The 17,242-nt window shown below is 37.8% G+C and overlaps 1 protein-coding gene across 1 annotated transcript in view; it reads left to right on the top strand.

Moving 5' to 3' along the window:
- LOC111726325 (teneurin-3-like) overlaps window positions 1-16,202 on the top strand; it is a 23,107-nt gene extending 6,905 nt beyond the window's left edge. Inside the window, exons 2-3 of the mRNA XM_023514913.1 lie at window positions 12,774-13,052; window positions 16,147-16,202. Coding sequence (XP_023370681.1) covers window positions 12,774-13,052; window positions 16,147-16,202 — 335 coding nt within the window. The remainder of the gene's footprint in view (window positions 1-12,773; window positions 13,053-16,146) is intronic.
- The last annotated feature ends 1,040 nt before the right edge of the window (window positions 16,203-17,242 follow it).

Below are 17,242 nucleotides of genomic sequence, written 5' to 3'. Positions count from 1 at the left end.
GATCAGAACTCACCTCTGCAGCGTGGACACATGATCAGAACTCACCTCTGCAGCGTGGACACATGATCAGAACTCACCTCTGCAGCGTGGACACACAGCTAAATTTCAGGTGAGGGTCGCAGAGCAACCAACATGTGTGGGAACCACCACAAGAGAAACCAAGGGCTGGGCCTGAACACATGTGCCTGTGTCAGCAAAATCCAGTAGTTGGAGGAAAGTGGTAGAAAGCTACAGTTCAAAATCTCATTTCATCTGAGGCAGGAGGAGGGAAGCAGTCGTGAAATGGAGCTTTGGGGAATAATTGCTGTCTTGCATTATGTACCAATGAGAAACATGTATTTGAATATGAATGTATAGAAAGAGAAGGTAGTCATTAGTAGAATGAAAAAAGCACAAGAGACCTACCTAATTAGCAGGGGGAAAGAGAATGAGTGAATAGCAATCTGACCGGTTTAACAAAAACAGCTCCAAGGGAAAAGAGGAAACAAGTAAAATCATGAATAATCATAAAACAAGATGGAAGGATGAAAATCTACTGTATTGCGTATTACCTGAAATGTAAATGGATGGAATTTTGACATAAACAATTCAATTGGTTCATAAAAATTATTGGCACTTACACGTATAAGAAATACGCTGAAAGTGGTAAAAATGGTTGACAATAAAGAGATATCAGATAAACAAACAGAATGAAACCAAGAAAGGCAGTATTAGTATCAGGAAAGGTGGCTTTATGATTAAAAATTCTAAATAGTGGGATGAGGATCATTAAGTAAATAATGAAAGACTCACTGTATGGAAGGGTGAACACTTCTAAAATGCATACATTTAATGCATACATTTTAAGAATTTATGGTGCTTATTTTGATTCACTTACTTCAGAATCATACAGATATAAAAGACAAAAAAATAAGACAGCAACTATATAATTTTAACCAAAAATTTTAGCTAAGTCATATATGCAGAAATTTATAACTTTCAGATGGAAGTGATGCAATTCTTTATGTATCTGCAAAATAGTTGCAGATATCAATTATGTGTTCAGTTGGCCATGAAAAGAAACATAAAACATTCAGAGAAGCAGAGATTTTGTAAACCACAACATTTGATCATAAAGTTTGGTAAAATCAGAAATAGATAACAGAGGTAAACAAAAACACCTTGTCCCCCATGTTTTAGGATGTCTCTTGACTATGACAAAAAGCAGTGGAAAGCAACACAAAGAACATTCTGCTTCCAAAGCCTATGGGACTATTTTCCTATTTTCATAGGAAAAATACACCGTTCAGGAATATATTTAAAGACCAACAGAAATGAATTTACTATGTAAAACTTTTATTACACAGATATTTTTCTCATTTCTGGAAAATAACTAAAGAAAGCAGGATGAACTAGATAAAACAATTTAAAAACAAACAAGAAAGCTAATTCTTAAAAATACGAATAAAATGGAAAGTCCTTCATAATCCTGATTAAGCAATAATGAGAACAAAAATAAGGAGAGATTAACAACTAAAAGGGACTATTCTAAGCAATAAATTTGAAAAATCTACAGGAATTTATTATTTCTCAGAAAATATGATTAACCCCAAATGATTTCAGAACATGGAGAAAACTTGTCAAAAGCAATTATCTCAGAAGAGATTAGAAAGGTGATTAAAAGAGGGACTATTTCAAAGGGCCAGATAGCTTCCTAGGTAGATTTTACATAACCTTCAGAGGACAACTAAATCTAATATTTTAAAAAAACTATTCAACACCACACATACACACATCAAAAAAAAAAAAAGTAAAAATTCATATTATGAAATTGGAATTTGGCATAACCTCAATAACAAAACTTGACTAAAATAGTATAAAACAGACTGGTTTTATATTAAATACATTTTAAGTTTGTTTTATAGTATAAAACAAACAGGTCCAAGCTGTATGGACCAAAATTACTTCTCAAATATGGGTGTAAAAGTTGTAAATAACCATTTGCATTTAAGAATCCTCAATGTATAAAAAGAATAATATGTAGACCAAATTAATAACCAAGTGGTTACTAATTCTTGCTGCTGATGCAAAAATTTTTTAGTGTTGGAAATCTATTAAAATAATTAGATTACATCTTTTTTTATTAAACTGGATGGAAATGGAACACATTCTTCTTAGTAAAGCATCACAAGAATGGAGAAGCAAGAATCCTGTGTCCTCAGTTCTGTTATGAGGACAATTAATGACCTAGTACATGGTAGGGGGATACAGGGACAGGGAAGGAGGGAGGGGGGTCCCAGGGTGTGACACATCTCGTGGGGATGGGTCACAATTATAAGAGGGACTTTACTTAACAAATGCAATCAGTGTAACCTAGTTCTTTGTACCCTTAATGAATCCCCAACAATAAAAAAAAAAAGAAGAAAGGATGATGTAAAGTCTCATAGAAAAAATTAAAGTAGAAAACCAAGATCTTAACCATAGATGATTAAAAGCATAAACTTTAGAAACCACTTTTTATTCAAATGAAACTTATTAAGTAAAACAAAAAGAAAAAACACTTTAAGATGATCATTCACAAAATTAAACAGCATTCTAAGAGGTGAGATTTTAGGACATTTCAGTCAAAATCAGGAACATAAGAAAGCGTCATCTCTTCTCTCAATCACTATTTAAAACTGGTTTAGACATTTTGGCAATTGCAATAAGAAAAGAAAATTAAACAATTGATATATATTTTGGAAAAAGTTAAGATCAGCACTTTTGTTAAATATATGATTGTACACTTGCAAAACCATATGTGATTTGAAGTGAATTTGGCACCTGGATGAATACAGGATAAAAATACAGCTTACTAGTTGAGAGTGTGGGTTGTGGATCCAGATGACCCATGTTTGAGTCCTGCCTCTGCCATTCATTAGCTGACTGGTAGGCTACCTAATCTTGGTGAAGTAACTAGCTTAGACAAATTTTTTACTTTCTCTGTGCCTCAATTTTCTTGTATGTAGATTGTGCTACAGCTTTGGGGGATACAGTGTGTTAATATATGTAAACAGCCTAGGACAATAGCATGTAGATATAGGTTGTATACTATTAAGCAATGACAATAATTATTAAGCAGAAACCGGCTAAATTTATAAGTCAGGAAATAAATCCCATCACAAAGACAACACCATCAAATTATTTGGAATAAGTTTCGCAAACATGGTATGGGACCTAACAGGAAGGGATCTTTAAAATACTATTGAAAAACATGAAGCAAAATCTAAATAAACAGAAATACAGTCCACAGCTTTGGATGAGAAGACTGATACTGCAATAATACCAATTCTCCCAAAATGAATGCAGAGAACTCAAGGGTATTAAATAAAATTCCAGTGGGTTGGGGTTAATCTTAATTGAAGTAAGTGATCTTATAATTTACTTGGAAGAAAAAATGTCTGATAATAGTGAAAAACCTATTTAAAAGTCACACAGTGAGGGTAAAATGGCCTTAATATATATGTATTTTGAAATGCTATGAAGCTGCTGTAATCACATCTCTATAATATTGGCATGAATAAAGACAAGTAGATCAGCAGAATAGACTAAAACTTCAGAAATAGACCCTAGTATACAGGGAAATTTAATATAAAACAAAAAATGGTTTTCTATTCAGTGGGATTTGATAAATGGTGCTGGCACAACTGGTTATCCATCTGGAAGCACATAAAATTGGACCCATATCTCTCAGCATATTCAAAAATAAATGAAGATGGATTAAAGACAAATGTAAAAAATAAAGCCATAAGAATTCTAGAAGTTAATTTGGGAGACTGAATAAGATAGGAATGACTTGAGCCATGAGTAGCAGAAAGCTCCAAAAACAGTCGCTCAAACATCTAAGAGAATTATTTTCTTACAAAGCAAGAGGACCGGAGACAGGCTACCTAGACAGCTTCCTTCTGTCTGTTTCAGCTCCACCATCCTCAGCAGGTGCCTTTGTCCCAGGGGCCCCCAGCTGGTCGCAGTGGTTCCTACTCCCTTTGGAACAGAGTGAATGCAAGGGTGGGAAGGCTTTCTCTATGTTGGACTAGTTGATCTTATTCCTCTGAGACTTCTTACTTCTTCTCCTCTATGCATGACCATACTTACTAGGAGAGGAAAGATTTACTATTTTTGCTTTCCAGTTCTTATAACAGAAATATCAAGGAGGAAGTGGTGTTAATCCACCCAGCCTGTCCCAGCCACTCTATGTACACCCCAAGAGGGGGGAGACCATTCTAATAAAAACAGAAAACCCGGATGAAAAGACGGGCTTACATGACGATTTTTTAAAAATTTAATACCTTTTATATGTATGTTAAAATTCCCAGAAACAAAACCATTATATTGGAAAATATAATCCATGGGACATATAGCTATATTTATATGTATAATATACTGAGTAACCTGTAGAGATCAAAATCAGAAAGATAGACGACCCCATGGTAAAATGGCTTGCACAGAGAGTTCACAGAAGAGAAATTCAAGTGGTCAGTAAGCAGACATGAAGGCGTATTGGTGAGGACAAAGGATAACTGGGGCTCTCCTACACGGCTGAGGGGAACGGCTGAGGGGAACGTGAAGTGTAAAACGGCACAGCTGCTTTGGAAACTGGTGCTTTCTTAAATATAGTTAAAAATAACATCTCCTCCTTAACCCAGAATTCATCTCTAAGAATTTACTCACAAGATATAAAAACTTAGGTTCATAACAGCTTTCTTCATAACATGCCCAAACTGGAATCTCCAAGGGAATGGTTTTACTACATTTTGGTATATTCATACCATAGACTGGGAGTTGGCAAGACAAAAGAATGAACTACTGATCCGTGCAACAGCACGGAAGACTCGGAAAAACATTCTGTTAAGCAGAAGGATCCAGAGGAAATTCTGCATGACTCCACTTATGTAAGGTTCAAGAACAGACAGAACCAATCTGTGAAAGCAATCAGAACAATGGTTGCCCTTGGGGATGAGGATGAATAGGGTGCAGGAGAACTGTGTGGATGTAAGAAGATGCCCCCTATCTGGGGTCCTGGTGGATATGTTTGTTAAAACTCATGGAAATGCCCATTTTCCATCTGCATATTTCACTGCACCTAAGTAGTGATAATAAAATTTCAATTTACCTAAGTAGTGATAATAAAACAAAAGCAAAAATAGACATGTCCAGATACCTGTAGATGAGGATGGAAAGTTTTAGGTTTGTACGAGGTTCATTTGGTGCTGGGGGCAGAGGCACACTGTCTTCACTGAACCATAACCACAGTCTCTTAGAGAAAACCTCTGCTGTCATTGCACTGTAATGTTTTACTGGATAAAGACATTTTGCCCATTAAGATAATAGCGTATGTGACAATGTCCAGGATTGTGCTGAGAGAAGGAAGAGTTGGTGGCATATAGTTGGGACCAGGCCTTTCAAAATTTCCATCACATTCCAAATAGAAAAAGGCCCACTTTCAGCTAGTGGATATACTTTTCGAAGGGAAGTGTTATTGCTAAAATAATAGGTAGATATTAAGTGTTTCTACACATTGTTTGCTCAACATAGATCAAAAGAATTGAATTCATGTTTCTTTTTTCTTTCCACTATTACTTTAATCCTGAAGTATTTTATTTACTTTTTTTTCAGGTTAATGTGAGGGTACAGACAACTAAGGCATTTGTTAGGTAGCTGTGTCCCACACACAAGAGGTGTGCCCTATATCCTTTTTAACATGGTGCCCATTAAGTGGGAGCTCACCAATCGTCTCCCCTCCTCTTTCTCTCCCCCTTTAATTCCCCTTCCCTGAATTCATATTTCTTAAATGTAGAACATAAAGGTTGTTCATATAATTTTAAAATGTCACTAATAGCATCGAGCAGATGTAAAAATAGTATTAATAACTCCTTTGATTAAGATACTAATTATGTGTCTCTGCACCATTTTCTCCAGCTCTGGAAATGAAATGGAGTAAATTATTTTTCTTATTCTTATTTTAATTTTATTTATTTGTGTTTTTTGCATTATGAAAATATATTAAACATTCAGACATGCTGGAAATTGTGAAAGAGGAAGCTTTGAGAGCCAAGAGGAAAATGCTTTTAATTTTAAAGACTGAGATTTAGTTTAGTCTTGGATGCCATTACAGTGAATAATGGGAACTGATTCTAGACTTCAAAAGAAATATGACCATATGGTCCCACCATTCAGCACTTAATGCCGCTATGAATTTCCAGTTAGACCCCTAACTTTTCATTTCACCAGTCCTCCGCCTCACCTCTGTCAGCAGACAAAAACGAAAGGAATCCAAGACCCTTCTTCATGTTTTCTGAAATACCGTTGCTGAGAAAACTTATTTTTTTGAGAATAGAGTTTTAGAAAAAGAGACGAAAACCTGAAACATTAATCAGATCCACTGGGCTAATTACTGCAACTCCAAAGTTTATTACTTTTAAATATTAACTGCTTAAAGTGATTCATTTAGAGATCAAAATGATTAATCCTTCTCAGTCACTATAAATGTCAGCGGCAGGATTAAAGGATTTAGATGGTCATGTTTACTGAACCTGAAATTTCTGTACTTAAAGACACAAGTTAAATAGCGCCAGTGTATCATTGTTTCATGTTAATAGTTTTCCTCTTAGCTCCTTCTCTCAGCCCCCCTGCCTAACTGATTGTTAACTAATTTTGGCTGTTAAGTAGGCAAGTGTTGCTTTCTGGCTTGGCTGCCAACCTGCTTTGTAGATTACCTAGCAGAAGGTGGGAGCAGATAGAAGTGGCTCACGGCTCCTCGGGACACAGTGGGGGTAATCCTTTCCCCCTGCCTTGGCCTTTATTGGTCTGATGTCTTGAGCTCCCCCCACCCCCCAGCTTACTGCTAAAATTGTATCTGGTTCCTGGCCACGTTGCCAATTTTGCATCCACGTTGTGAATCACCGCCCTGCGGCTTCAGTCACAATTATTAAACACCTGCTGCTTTCTGCCCAGCCATATGCATGCTCAACCCGCGGCTGCAGTGTGGCTAAAGACATCAGCAGATATGCTGCAGCCACGTTTTCGTCACCTGGTCCTGGATCGCCCTAAAAAATAGTTACTAAGGGAAAATAAGAGAATTTATTTTCAGGCTATTTCTAACAAAAAGCCACTTTAAGGTTATTTCTCTGATTAAAAGTGGTTGCAAAGGTTGCTTTTTTTCAGTTGAGCCTAGTCGGGCCTTCACAATATGGGTTTAAGAGATGCTCTTTCTTTAAATGTCAGACTCACAACCTCATTTTTCTCATTTGAGCCACTGGACCTTCCACTCAATGTCCATACGTTCGTCCTCCCCAGAAGCCCCACACATCGTAAAGAAACTGCATCTTCTCCCGGCCGTTCACGGGAATCCTGCTTTCTCGGCTTGTACCTGGGGTTCTCCTTTCCCACCCAGCCCATCAGCTTCACCTTACTGCCCAGCCTCAAGTTTCCACTGAACGCTGATTTGAAGATGATTGCTTGGGGACAGCCGTTAGACTCGTGTTTGGAGAAATAAGTTGGATTATAAGTATGGGGTCCAGTGACCATTTTCAATGTCCTTTGGAAACATGAGGTTATCAGTATGTGGTGATGGATGGTCAGCAACCTGTTAATGAGTAAATTGAGCAACTAGTTGAAGATATTCACATTTCATGTACAGAATAAAATGGCACGAGGAAGTTAAGGTATTTAGTGCGACGTTAGGTTCATTTTTGGAGGTCCTCACAAGGAAAGATCGTACCCACATTGAAATCTCTGTTCCATAGGAGGGATGGGTATTCTGTTCAGATGGTGCCGAATTTAACATAAGATGGTTAAAGAGTTTGGAGTGTCCCATAAAATACGCACTCAGAGATAGTTACATATATTTCTATTGCCGAGTGATCTTATAACCACAGTGAAAAGGAGAACTCTGAATAAGATGGTGGAGCCACTGATTCCACAAGCACCAGTTAGAGACGTTTGCCTATTTGGTTGGTTTGTGTTATGCTCAACCCATGGAGGAATGTCAGTCCATGCCTGAGAATAAAGGATTCCTTTCAAGTTCACAACCACCAGGGAAAATAAAAACACTCACAGATTATTTTATTTCTGTGTGTTAAATTTATATTGACTCATCCATTCACCCATTTCCCATACTTGGCTTGTGGAGTTTGCTGCCGTGGGGGAAATGGTTATTCTGCTTTAAAGCAACCCCTGTTAGATGAAGGCGATGGAGGAGAAGCAGCGTGCCCATGTATCTCACATGAGACAACTTTGTTTTTTCACAATAAATGAAAAGGTAGTAAATTAAATTTCTCATTATCGAATAGAAGCTATTAAACAGCAAATCAAGAAAATATATTTGTTATTTTAAAAAGAAGATAAGGGCAGCACCTGGGGCTCACCCCATATACCGAGGGTGGCGGGTTCAAACCCAGCCTCGGCTGAACTGCAACAAAAAAGCAACAACAACAACAAAAATAGCTGGGTGTTGTGGTGGGCACCTGTAGTCCCAGCTACTTGAGAGGCTGAGGCTGGAGAATCACGTGGGCCCAAGAGTATGAGGTTGCTGTGAGCTGTGATGCCATAGCACTCTACCCAGGGTGGCATAGTGAGACTCTGCCTCAAAAAAAAGAAAGAAAATTACTAATTTTCTTCATTACCAGCACCTTCCTCATGACCCATTATAGCAGCTGTATATCCTTCCTCACCTTTATTCATACTCAAAACCACAACAGCATATATAACCTGTTGGTTCTCTTTCTTAGTTTCCAAGAGTGGAATCATAAAGACAGTATTATGCAACTCGTGTTTTTTAAAACTTAAAGCATACGTATATAAATGAGCTTCTCGCCAGATGTAAAGACATGGGTTTAAGTTCATTCTTTGCTCTAGCCGTGCAGTATTCCGTAGCATGGATAGATAACTTCTCCCACCATTCCCTTTTTGACAAATATTAGGGTTAGTTAAGTCTTTGCAGCTAGAGTAAACATTTTGTTTGTTAACATTTTGTATGACTAAAATCAGGCGATTTTATGTTTTACAGGATCTAGTCCCAAAGGTAGGCTTTCTGAGCTATAGAGTATTTCTTGTTTTAATAGAAAAATATTTTACCAGGATTAAACACAGTATAAAAGACAGCCAAGAAAAAATGATGGAATAAAATTATAATGAATTTGCATAGCTGACTCACAGAATCAACTGCTTTTTTAGAGGATAATAATTCTTGTTAATGTTACCTAAATTTCGAAGGAAACTCCAGTTCATTTGCAAGTTTCATTACAAACTCCAAGCCTTCCTGGCAGTGTGTTATAAAAGAGAACTGGTAGATAATAACAAGTGTTAGTGAGGATGTGCAGAAATTAAAGCCCTCGCGCCTAGCCAGCGGGGATCTAAAATGGTGCAGTCACTATGGACAACGGTCTGCTGGATCCTCAAAAGGTTAGACCTAGAGTTTCTGTCAGACCCAGCAATTCCTGTCTATATACCTAAGGGAACGAAAATACAGGTACACGCAAAAACTTGTACACGCATGTTTCTAGCATGACTGTCAAGGGCGCTGCCTGGTGCCAGATGCATCTCAGGTGCCTTGTTCTGATTCCATTTCTCTGTGTTGCCATAAAGTCCTCCTGACAAGCCTCGCCTGGGCCTCCCACATCCTCCATAGCTCAGCCAAGTGTCGCCCCTCCCAGTCCACGACCTTTCTACTCATCATCTTCCCCACACTTGTCAAGACTGCAGATGTTTTTCATAAGTACAGCCGATCTTGCTAAACATTACTGGATTGTGGGAAATAATCTAATAGACTAATTTATTCTAGTTGAAGGTTAGATCTCCCTAGGGGTGTTTGCATTAAAACATGGGATCCTAAAAAAAAAGAATCCTGAACTAATGCAATTTGAAGCACTGAAGCAGGTCTGGGTAGAGATATTTTGGGATGAAGGCAGTTGCTTTAGTAAAAGTCAACTTTGGTGGTTCCACCCACTACCCTCTAATTATTTATTTCTCCGTGATTATTAATTACATTTGTCAAGGCATTTATTTTTAAACCATTTTTTCATTTAGCCCTTCATCGTGCTAGTCACATTGACATGAGTTATCTCCTAGAACCAAGCCATGACAGCCCAGAAAGATGTAAAAAGCCGAGCGGTGAAGTCATTTGAGCCGACCTAGTGAGTGGCTATATTTTCTTTCCTAGGGGAAACAAAAACAAACTTTTTAATTCAGTAAGGAGATCTAACAGGGATTCCAACTGTCGTGCTTGCTTTTTTAGCTTGCATTTCAGAAACAGCCCTGAAGAGTTTGGAATCATTTTAAGACATCAGCTTCTGTTTATGGAGTGAGGGATGCACATAGCAATTTGTAGGGGTGATGTGTTGTCTACTCAGTTGCAAAGTGAGCTGTGTTTACATACCTGGATAACAAATAAAGATCACAGTTTTCTGCTTTCCTTCACCTCATAGATTTTTGCATCAAGATGGCAATAGTGTGAGAAGTCGGTAACTTGGAAAATGTCTCAAGTAACATTTCACAGATTAGAAAGGGAGTTCTTACTGTTTTTAACTTCTCTTCTTTTTATTCTAAAATATGGACTCCTTCCAAAATAGATGAAAGATGCTGAGGATATTATCCTTTATTTAAAACTCTTTAAAACTATTTTGTGTTTTTATTCTGAAAAGTCAGCATATCGGTAATATTTAAATGTTTTACAGCACTCCCCCATGTTAAACATGACATGTAAATCAGGGTGGGTAAGCTCTTTTACGGAAATTTCATAGCCTGTCTGCCATGACATTTGATTTGTTTAGTTGATTTGTATAAGTACAATCTGCACTAATTCTTCTAAAACCCTGGCAATACTGTGTGTTATTCAGCAAGCTCACCCCCTTTCTCACTGCTCAACTGGGAAACCCCTTTTCCTTTTTTCTCTTTTTTTTTTTTTGACTTACTTTTTGGTTTCAGATACTTACATCTCTCTGATAAGCACAGTTTGATTTGCAGCTAATTGTAGCAACTGATTTTCATTATTTATGAGTATCATTGTCGGAATCCATTTGGAAGTCTGACTGAAATAAAGCTGATCCCAACTTCTGATATGACTGGAGCAGTAAAAGCAATTAACCACCACTAGTTAAGATGTGCTGAGACCCAGCGGGCGCTAAGATCTGTACAGCCAAATATTTACAGCACTGTCCATTATGTTTGATTTATTTCCTAGAAGATTCAACACGTTACACTTTTATCACAAATAATTTATAATACCGTCTTTTAAAACATATAGCGTGTGTTTCTCATGTCAGCGTATTAGCTTTAAAATGTTCATAGATTTAAGAGGCAAATATAGGAAGATAAAAAATATGAGTAACTTACATGCCTAATATTCTTAAAAGGTTTGGTTATTAGACAGTAGCTTTTAAATCAGTCTTTGTATACTGTTATTCTTTACTATTCTGTATTTTGACCATGGTTGGTACCTAAATCTCAGGCTCTTCTGTGCCAATAGAACAGACATCTCGACACATCCACCAGCAAACATTCCTCTCACTCTTCTCATCCATAGTATCATAAAACATATGTGAGATTTCAAGAATAAATACAGGATTGGAAAAATCATTAATAACACCAGTCATTTTAAAGTGTCACCTAATTTAAACACTTTTGCTTTAAGTTATTGCAGTGTCATGAGTTTTATGATGCTCAATTTATTAGTAAAGGCCTGCAGAGTTCACAGCCATTTATTTTCCAGGGAACTTGATTTTATCATTAATTTTTAAATACATAATACTCCTGCTTTGGGTTGAGAGTGCACTTTATTTGCAAAAAATTGGTTTGTTCTGATCAATACAGATGTTTTCAAGTGTTTATTAAAGCAAAAAGTCTAGAAAGTCAAAAGTATTCAAAATAGGCTGCAGATTTTCCAGACCAAATTCAGCGTGTGCAGACACCCCCCCCACACACACACACGTGTTTGTACTAGCTACTGAGTTAAGGTGGGGAGAATAATAAAACAGATGAAGATTGTGTTTCTATGTAACGAGCAACACATTCCTGAGGGAAATCTTTTTCTCTTCTGAAGGAGTGACATCTTGACTGGAAGATGTTATTTCATTTTATTTTATTTTTTGAGACAGTGTCTTGCTCTGTCACCCTGGGCACAATACTAGGGCATCATCATAGCTCACAGCAACCTCAAACTCTTGGGCTTGAGTGATCCTCCTGCCTCTGCCTTCCAAGTAGCCGGGACTACAGGTGCCTGCCACAATGCCTAGCTAGTTTTTCTACTTTTAGTAGAGAAGGGGTCTCGTTCTTGCTCAGGTCGGTCCCGAACTCCTGAGCTCAGGCAAACCGCCCTCCTGGGCCTCCCAGAGTTTATAGACATGAGCCACTGCACCCAGTCTGGAAGATCTTATTGTTTGGAAAAAGGCAGGGCATCGAAAAGAATTCTGACAATTTCTATTGCTTTGTAAGTCTAGTCAGCAAAATTCTAGCATTGGTCACGAATGCCTTCTGCGGGGTGAGTTCTTATGGTTGGTGCCGCCTTCCTTGCCCATCTCTTTGGAGGTGCTTGTGGCCTTAACTGGTGACAGTTGCTCTAAGTGGGGCCAGCCTCTCCTCCCATAATCACACCCACTTGGCCACATGCCTTGCAAAGCTGACGCCAACACCTGGTACAGAGAGCTAAAAAGCTTGAATGCTTGAGTGTTTATTTCAGGGAAAATTTCTTTTTAAGAAAAAATAAAAACTAACACTAAACATATACTCACTAGTTGTTATCTTTTTCTCCCCCTAATTAGGACAGAATTTTACCCTAAGGCAGTTAGGAGTTTGCGAACCAGCAACTCGAAGAGGACTGGCATTTTGTGCGGAAATGGGGCTCCCCCACAGAGGTTACTCTATCAGTGCAGGGTCAGATGCTGATACTGAAAATGAAGCAGTGATGTCCCCAGAGCATGCCATGAGACTGTGGGGCAGGGGGGTCAAATCAGGCCGCAGCTCCTGCCTGTCAAGTCGGTCCAACTCAGCCCTCACCCTGACAGACACAGAGCACGAGAACAAGTCGGACAGCGAGAACGGTAAGTGGCCTTTTCATGTTATAATGCTGGCCTTCAGTGCTTCTGTCTGATTCGGTTGATTCTGGAGGAGTCTGTGTTTGCCCCTTTATTCCTTCCTCCCATCCTGCTTTCTCTCTCTTTCTTCTTCTTTGCTTTTTGTTTTAATCCAGTAGAATCCAAGAAATGTCCTTGAATTATTCCGTTGTTTTTTTTTTCCTGGAAAAAATCAATATTCGACTTCAGATTGTGAAATGAGGCGAGCAGCGTATGATGTTTTAGCTAAAGTTTTGGAAAACAGTTTAATCATGTACAGAAAAAAGAAAAAGATTAGCTTTGGCTTATCTTGGGCCATGTCACCTGTTTTCCTCTGCGGAGTCGCCAAGCAATGTTGATAACACTTACCCCTGAGCCATCTTGCAGTCAAAGATGTCTTTGTAGATTCCTCTTGAAGATATCTCAAAGAAGTTAGAGTCTTAGAATGGATGAGTGAGCACACAGAATAGTTTATTAACAGGGCTCAAGTGATTGAAGAACAAATTTGATCATGCTTTAAACTTACTAGCTGATGAGAGCAATTGAAATCTTGGTAAAAAGGGGGAGTGTGGCCTTTGATGTGCTTTGGGGACTGGATTACTAGGCAATTAAATCCACACACAAAAATTGGATTTTAGGATATCCAAGTAGCAGATTTGTATGTTGTAAGAATAAATGTCTTTATAAATTATCAGGATTTTTTCCCTATTGCCAATGTGGGATAATTTTTTTTAAAAAACAGTTAATTTATACGTAATAATAAATTGTAAAGAAAAGGTAATTTGGAGTCAATACTATGTCTAGGAAGAATTGGAGCATTGGTGCTAATGCACCAGTTATTAATGCTGCATATATGTGATGCATCAGAAAGCAAAGAGAAAATTAAAATGGAAGAATTGCATAACATGTGAAAAAGAAATGCTTGCTTTATCAGTGATATTTCCATTTTATTATTTATGGGGCAACTGTATCAGCTTTGCTTTGTAATTAGGAAAGCAGGTTGACTGTTAGCTATCAGTTTCAGAGCATCCAGGGGCTCCTCACCTTCATAATGTTTCCCTTCTCTTCATGAAAAAGTCTAATTTAAACCAAAACAGTTTCTCATCTATGTAGAATAACCTAGTGCATTAAACCAAAGTCAAGACCAAGTAATAACATATACTCAGTATGTTAATTTTGGAAGTGTCAGTTCTTGGTGGAGGCTCTCTTTATTCCAGCCCAAAGAAGAAACAAAGACAGGGTTTTGTTGTTGTTTTTCATTGTTGTTGTTGTTGTTTTGGCAAAATGAGTCTTAGGATCGGACAGCCAATACTTCTTTCAGCTAATCCATTCCCCTTGGTAATCCTGTGTATATATGAGTTTCCATAGTGGCTTCCAGAGTCACTAGTCTTAGACACACGTGATGGGTATGAATGTGGAGTCCTGGCCAGCTTCTTCCTCTGCGCTGGCAGGTACAGTGACTCCATGTAGCTGTAGCATTTGGCATTTGATTTTCTTAAAACACAGTAGAACGTGTGATGTTACGGAGGAGAACGGAAAGCAGCAGGATGATGCGGTCGGTTTCGCACGGACCATCCCCGTGAATGTGTTTCTCTATTCTATGACGTATTTTTCACATTGGGTGAATTTATTCTTTCCGCCAAAACCCATTTGTAGCCTCCCTTTCTCTCTCTCGTAAGAAGTGTGTCTTGTTATGGAATCTATGTTGGTAAAATAGAAACTAGTTTTATTATTTTTAAAATTATATATTGGCTAAAACTATCTCACAGTGAATTCCCAAACACATGCCTTTTTTTTTTTTTCTTTTTTCAGAAAACTACCAACTTTGTGGTCTTTAGTTAATGGTTTATAGTACCCAAATATTTGGGAGGAGAGGAGGAAGACTCGTGAGTTTCTCACACCACTGCCCTGGCCATATGCGTGAATTATTATTAACGAGAGGAGGGATTTGCTTCCAGTGGAATCCCGTAGCCCCTGTCCCTGGGTGATGTGAAGGCATAAAAGTCGCAGGCTTTTATTCCTCCAAGTGGTGGTTAGGAAGAGGAATGAAGAGAGACAGGGAGCGTGTCAAGAGACTTGCCTTGAAATTCAGAACGTTTGGCAGCATTTGTTGGGAGTAAACAGGTCAGCCAAGTTGAGAGTCTGAAGTGTCAGAAGCAATGTTTGTAGAGTTGGGTAAAGTAATGACTTAAACTTATGTTCACTCTGTTCCCAGGGTTTGGTTGTGGCTGTTTTTTTAAACAACACTTTGATGGTCTAAGAATTCCCAATGGGAGCAGTTTTAAGGAAGGAAATAAAGTAGATATATTGTTTTAATGAAGACCAGCTATTTCATATATTTCATGTATTTCATACATATTTAATGTATATGTCCGTAGGAGCGTTTGTAGATTAACTTATTTGATCTGAAATCTCAGTGATGACTCAAAAGGAATAAGAGTTCATTTAAAGTAATCACGTTAAGATAAGGGGGTGCATAATTTTTTGAGGTGTTTAGCAGACCTTATGATTTTGAACTGTGGAATTAAACAAGAGCGTTGCGAATTTTTTTCCTGATATAAAAATGTATGGTTTTTTTTTTGCTCCTTAAGTTGGGTTATAGTAAGAACTGAAATTCTCAATCAGACACAGGTTATTCTAACATCTTTATAATATTCTCCAAAAAAATGCAAGGTATGACAGTTAAGTTGGTGAACTCATTCTAGAAAAAGTGTTACATCGCTCATTGGTGACTGTCACTATGGTCACCTTTGAAGTCCTCTCCTTGGCCGTCTGGTGACCACAGTGCCAGTCAGCACTGTAGTGATATTCAGGGATGTAGCACTTTTTTCTAGGATGAGTTCACGGACTTAACTGTCAACACTTCTACATATTTTTACTTTTCTTGCTACTTCTAGTCAAATAGTTTTAATATAAAATTAGTAAAATAATTCAGTTCTGCTCTCAGATATTTTAAATTGCTCTAATTTTAAAGGCTGTTTCTGATTATGTTTTCCTCTGACTCTTGATTTCATTGTCTAGTTTTGTTCATTGTTGCACAAGTTTAAGGCGTGTCCTTGTAAATTCTGTTATGTCACTAAAGGTTGGAATGGGAAGGACAAGGGTGAAGTAACTCACCAAAAAAGGAAGCTAATTTAAGACCCAGACACTGATTTGTTTTCATCTGGCTTAACATGGGAGGTTTCACTGACTGTTTTCATCATTTAGAATAACTGTGAATGAGGCTGTTTTCCCCAGGAAAAAAAAAATGTTATCCAACATTTGTAAAATTATGCAAGCAGAGCGCCTGATGTTCTAGTTATAACTTCAAAGAAGAATTTAGTCACTAAAAGGGATTAGATTTCATTTATTTATTGATAAGGAGGCCAACAGTTCAAGTTAAGAAGGCGCTAGAACTGCTGTGAGGCTAATGAAATTTTGATGGCCCGAGCGTCCCACAAGAGTCAGAGAACGTTCGGACGTGTCACACAGCACCGTGTCAGCACAGACGCAGAGCAAGGGATAAGAGTTACTCTTTGTGCGGAACTAACTCTTCACCAACCATGGGGATTTGCAGTTAAAATTTTTTTTAGAGAATTTTTTTTGCAGTGTATTGAGTTGCATGTGGAATTCCAAATGTTAATCTTGTTCCAAAGTAAGAATATGGAAGAAATCCTTTCTTGACATGTACTGATTGTTGTGGTGCAAGTCAGCTGCTGGGCATTGGGGGGGAGCTGGAGGGGCAGTTAGAGTAAGGCGATGAGAAGGGATGAAACAAAAGGGATAGGACAGTTTTGCCTACTCAAAGATAAAATTACCAGTATGCTCTGGATTATTCTAGGCCTCTTTTCTGTATTTGATGTGTTGTTAAAAGCCCCCTGACCGAATTCTCATGATCCAGCTTTGCAAGTCCTATAATCTGCTCTTTATTCTAAATATCTATATAAATGTCAGGAACAAAGAACTTCTTACATTTTCTCTCAAAATGTTCATCTTTAAGCTTTAAAAAATGTCTTCATGGAGAGCAACTTGGGCTATCAAGAGAGGTGCAGAAAATTCATAGGATAAGGCCTTGGTGTGTGTCAAGAAAATAAGAACCGGAAGTCATTGGGACAGTGAGCACATTTAACAACAAAATTTAAGTGGGCAAAGATACAATAAAGTTAGTTTTGTGACATAAATCTACAAATAAAAATGTT

This window comes from Otolemur garnettii, unplaced genomic scaffold, assembly GCF_000181295.1.
Source record: "Otolemur garnettii isolate 467f Iridium unplaced genomic scaffold, OtoGar3 scaffold00061, whole genome shotgun sequence".
NCBI lineage: Eukaryota > Metazoa > Chordata > Mammalia > Primates > Galagidae > Otolemur > Otolemur garnettii.
The sequence above is the reverse complement of the archived record's forward strand: the minus strand, read 5'-3'. Positions and strand labels throughout refer to the sequence as shown.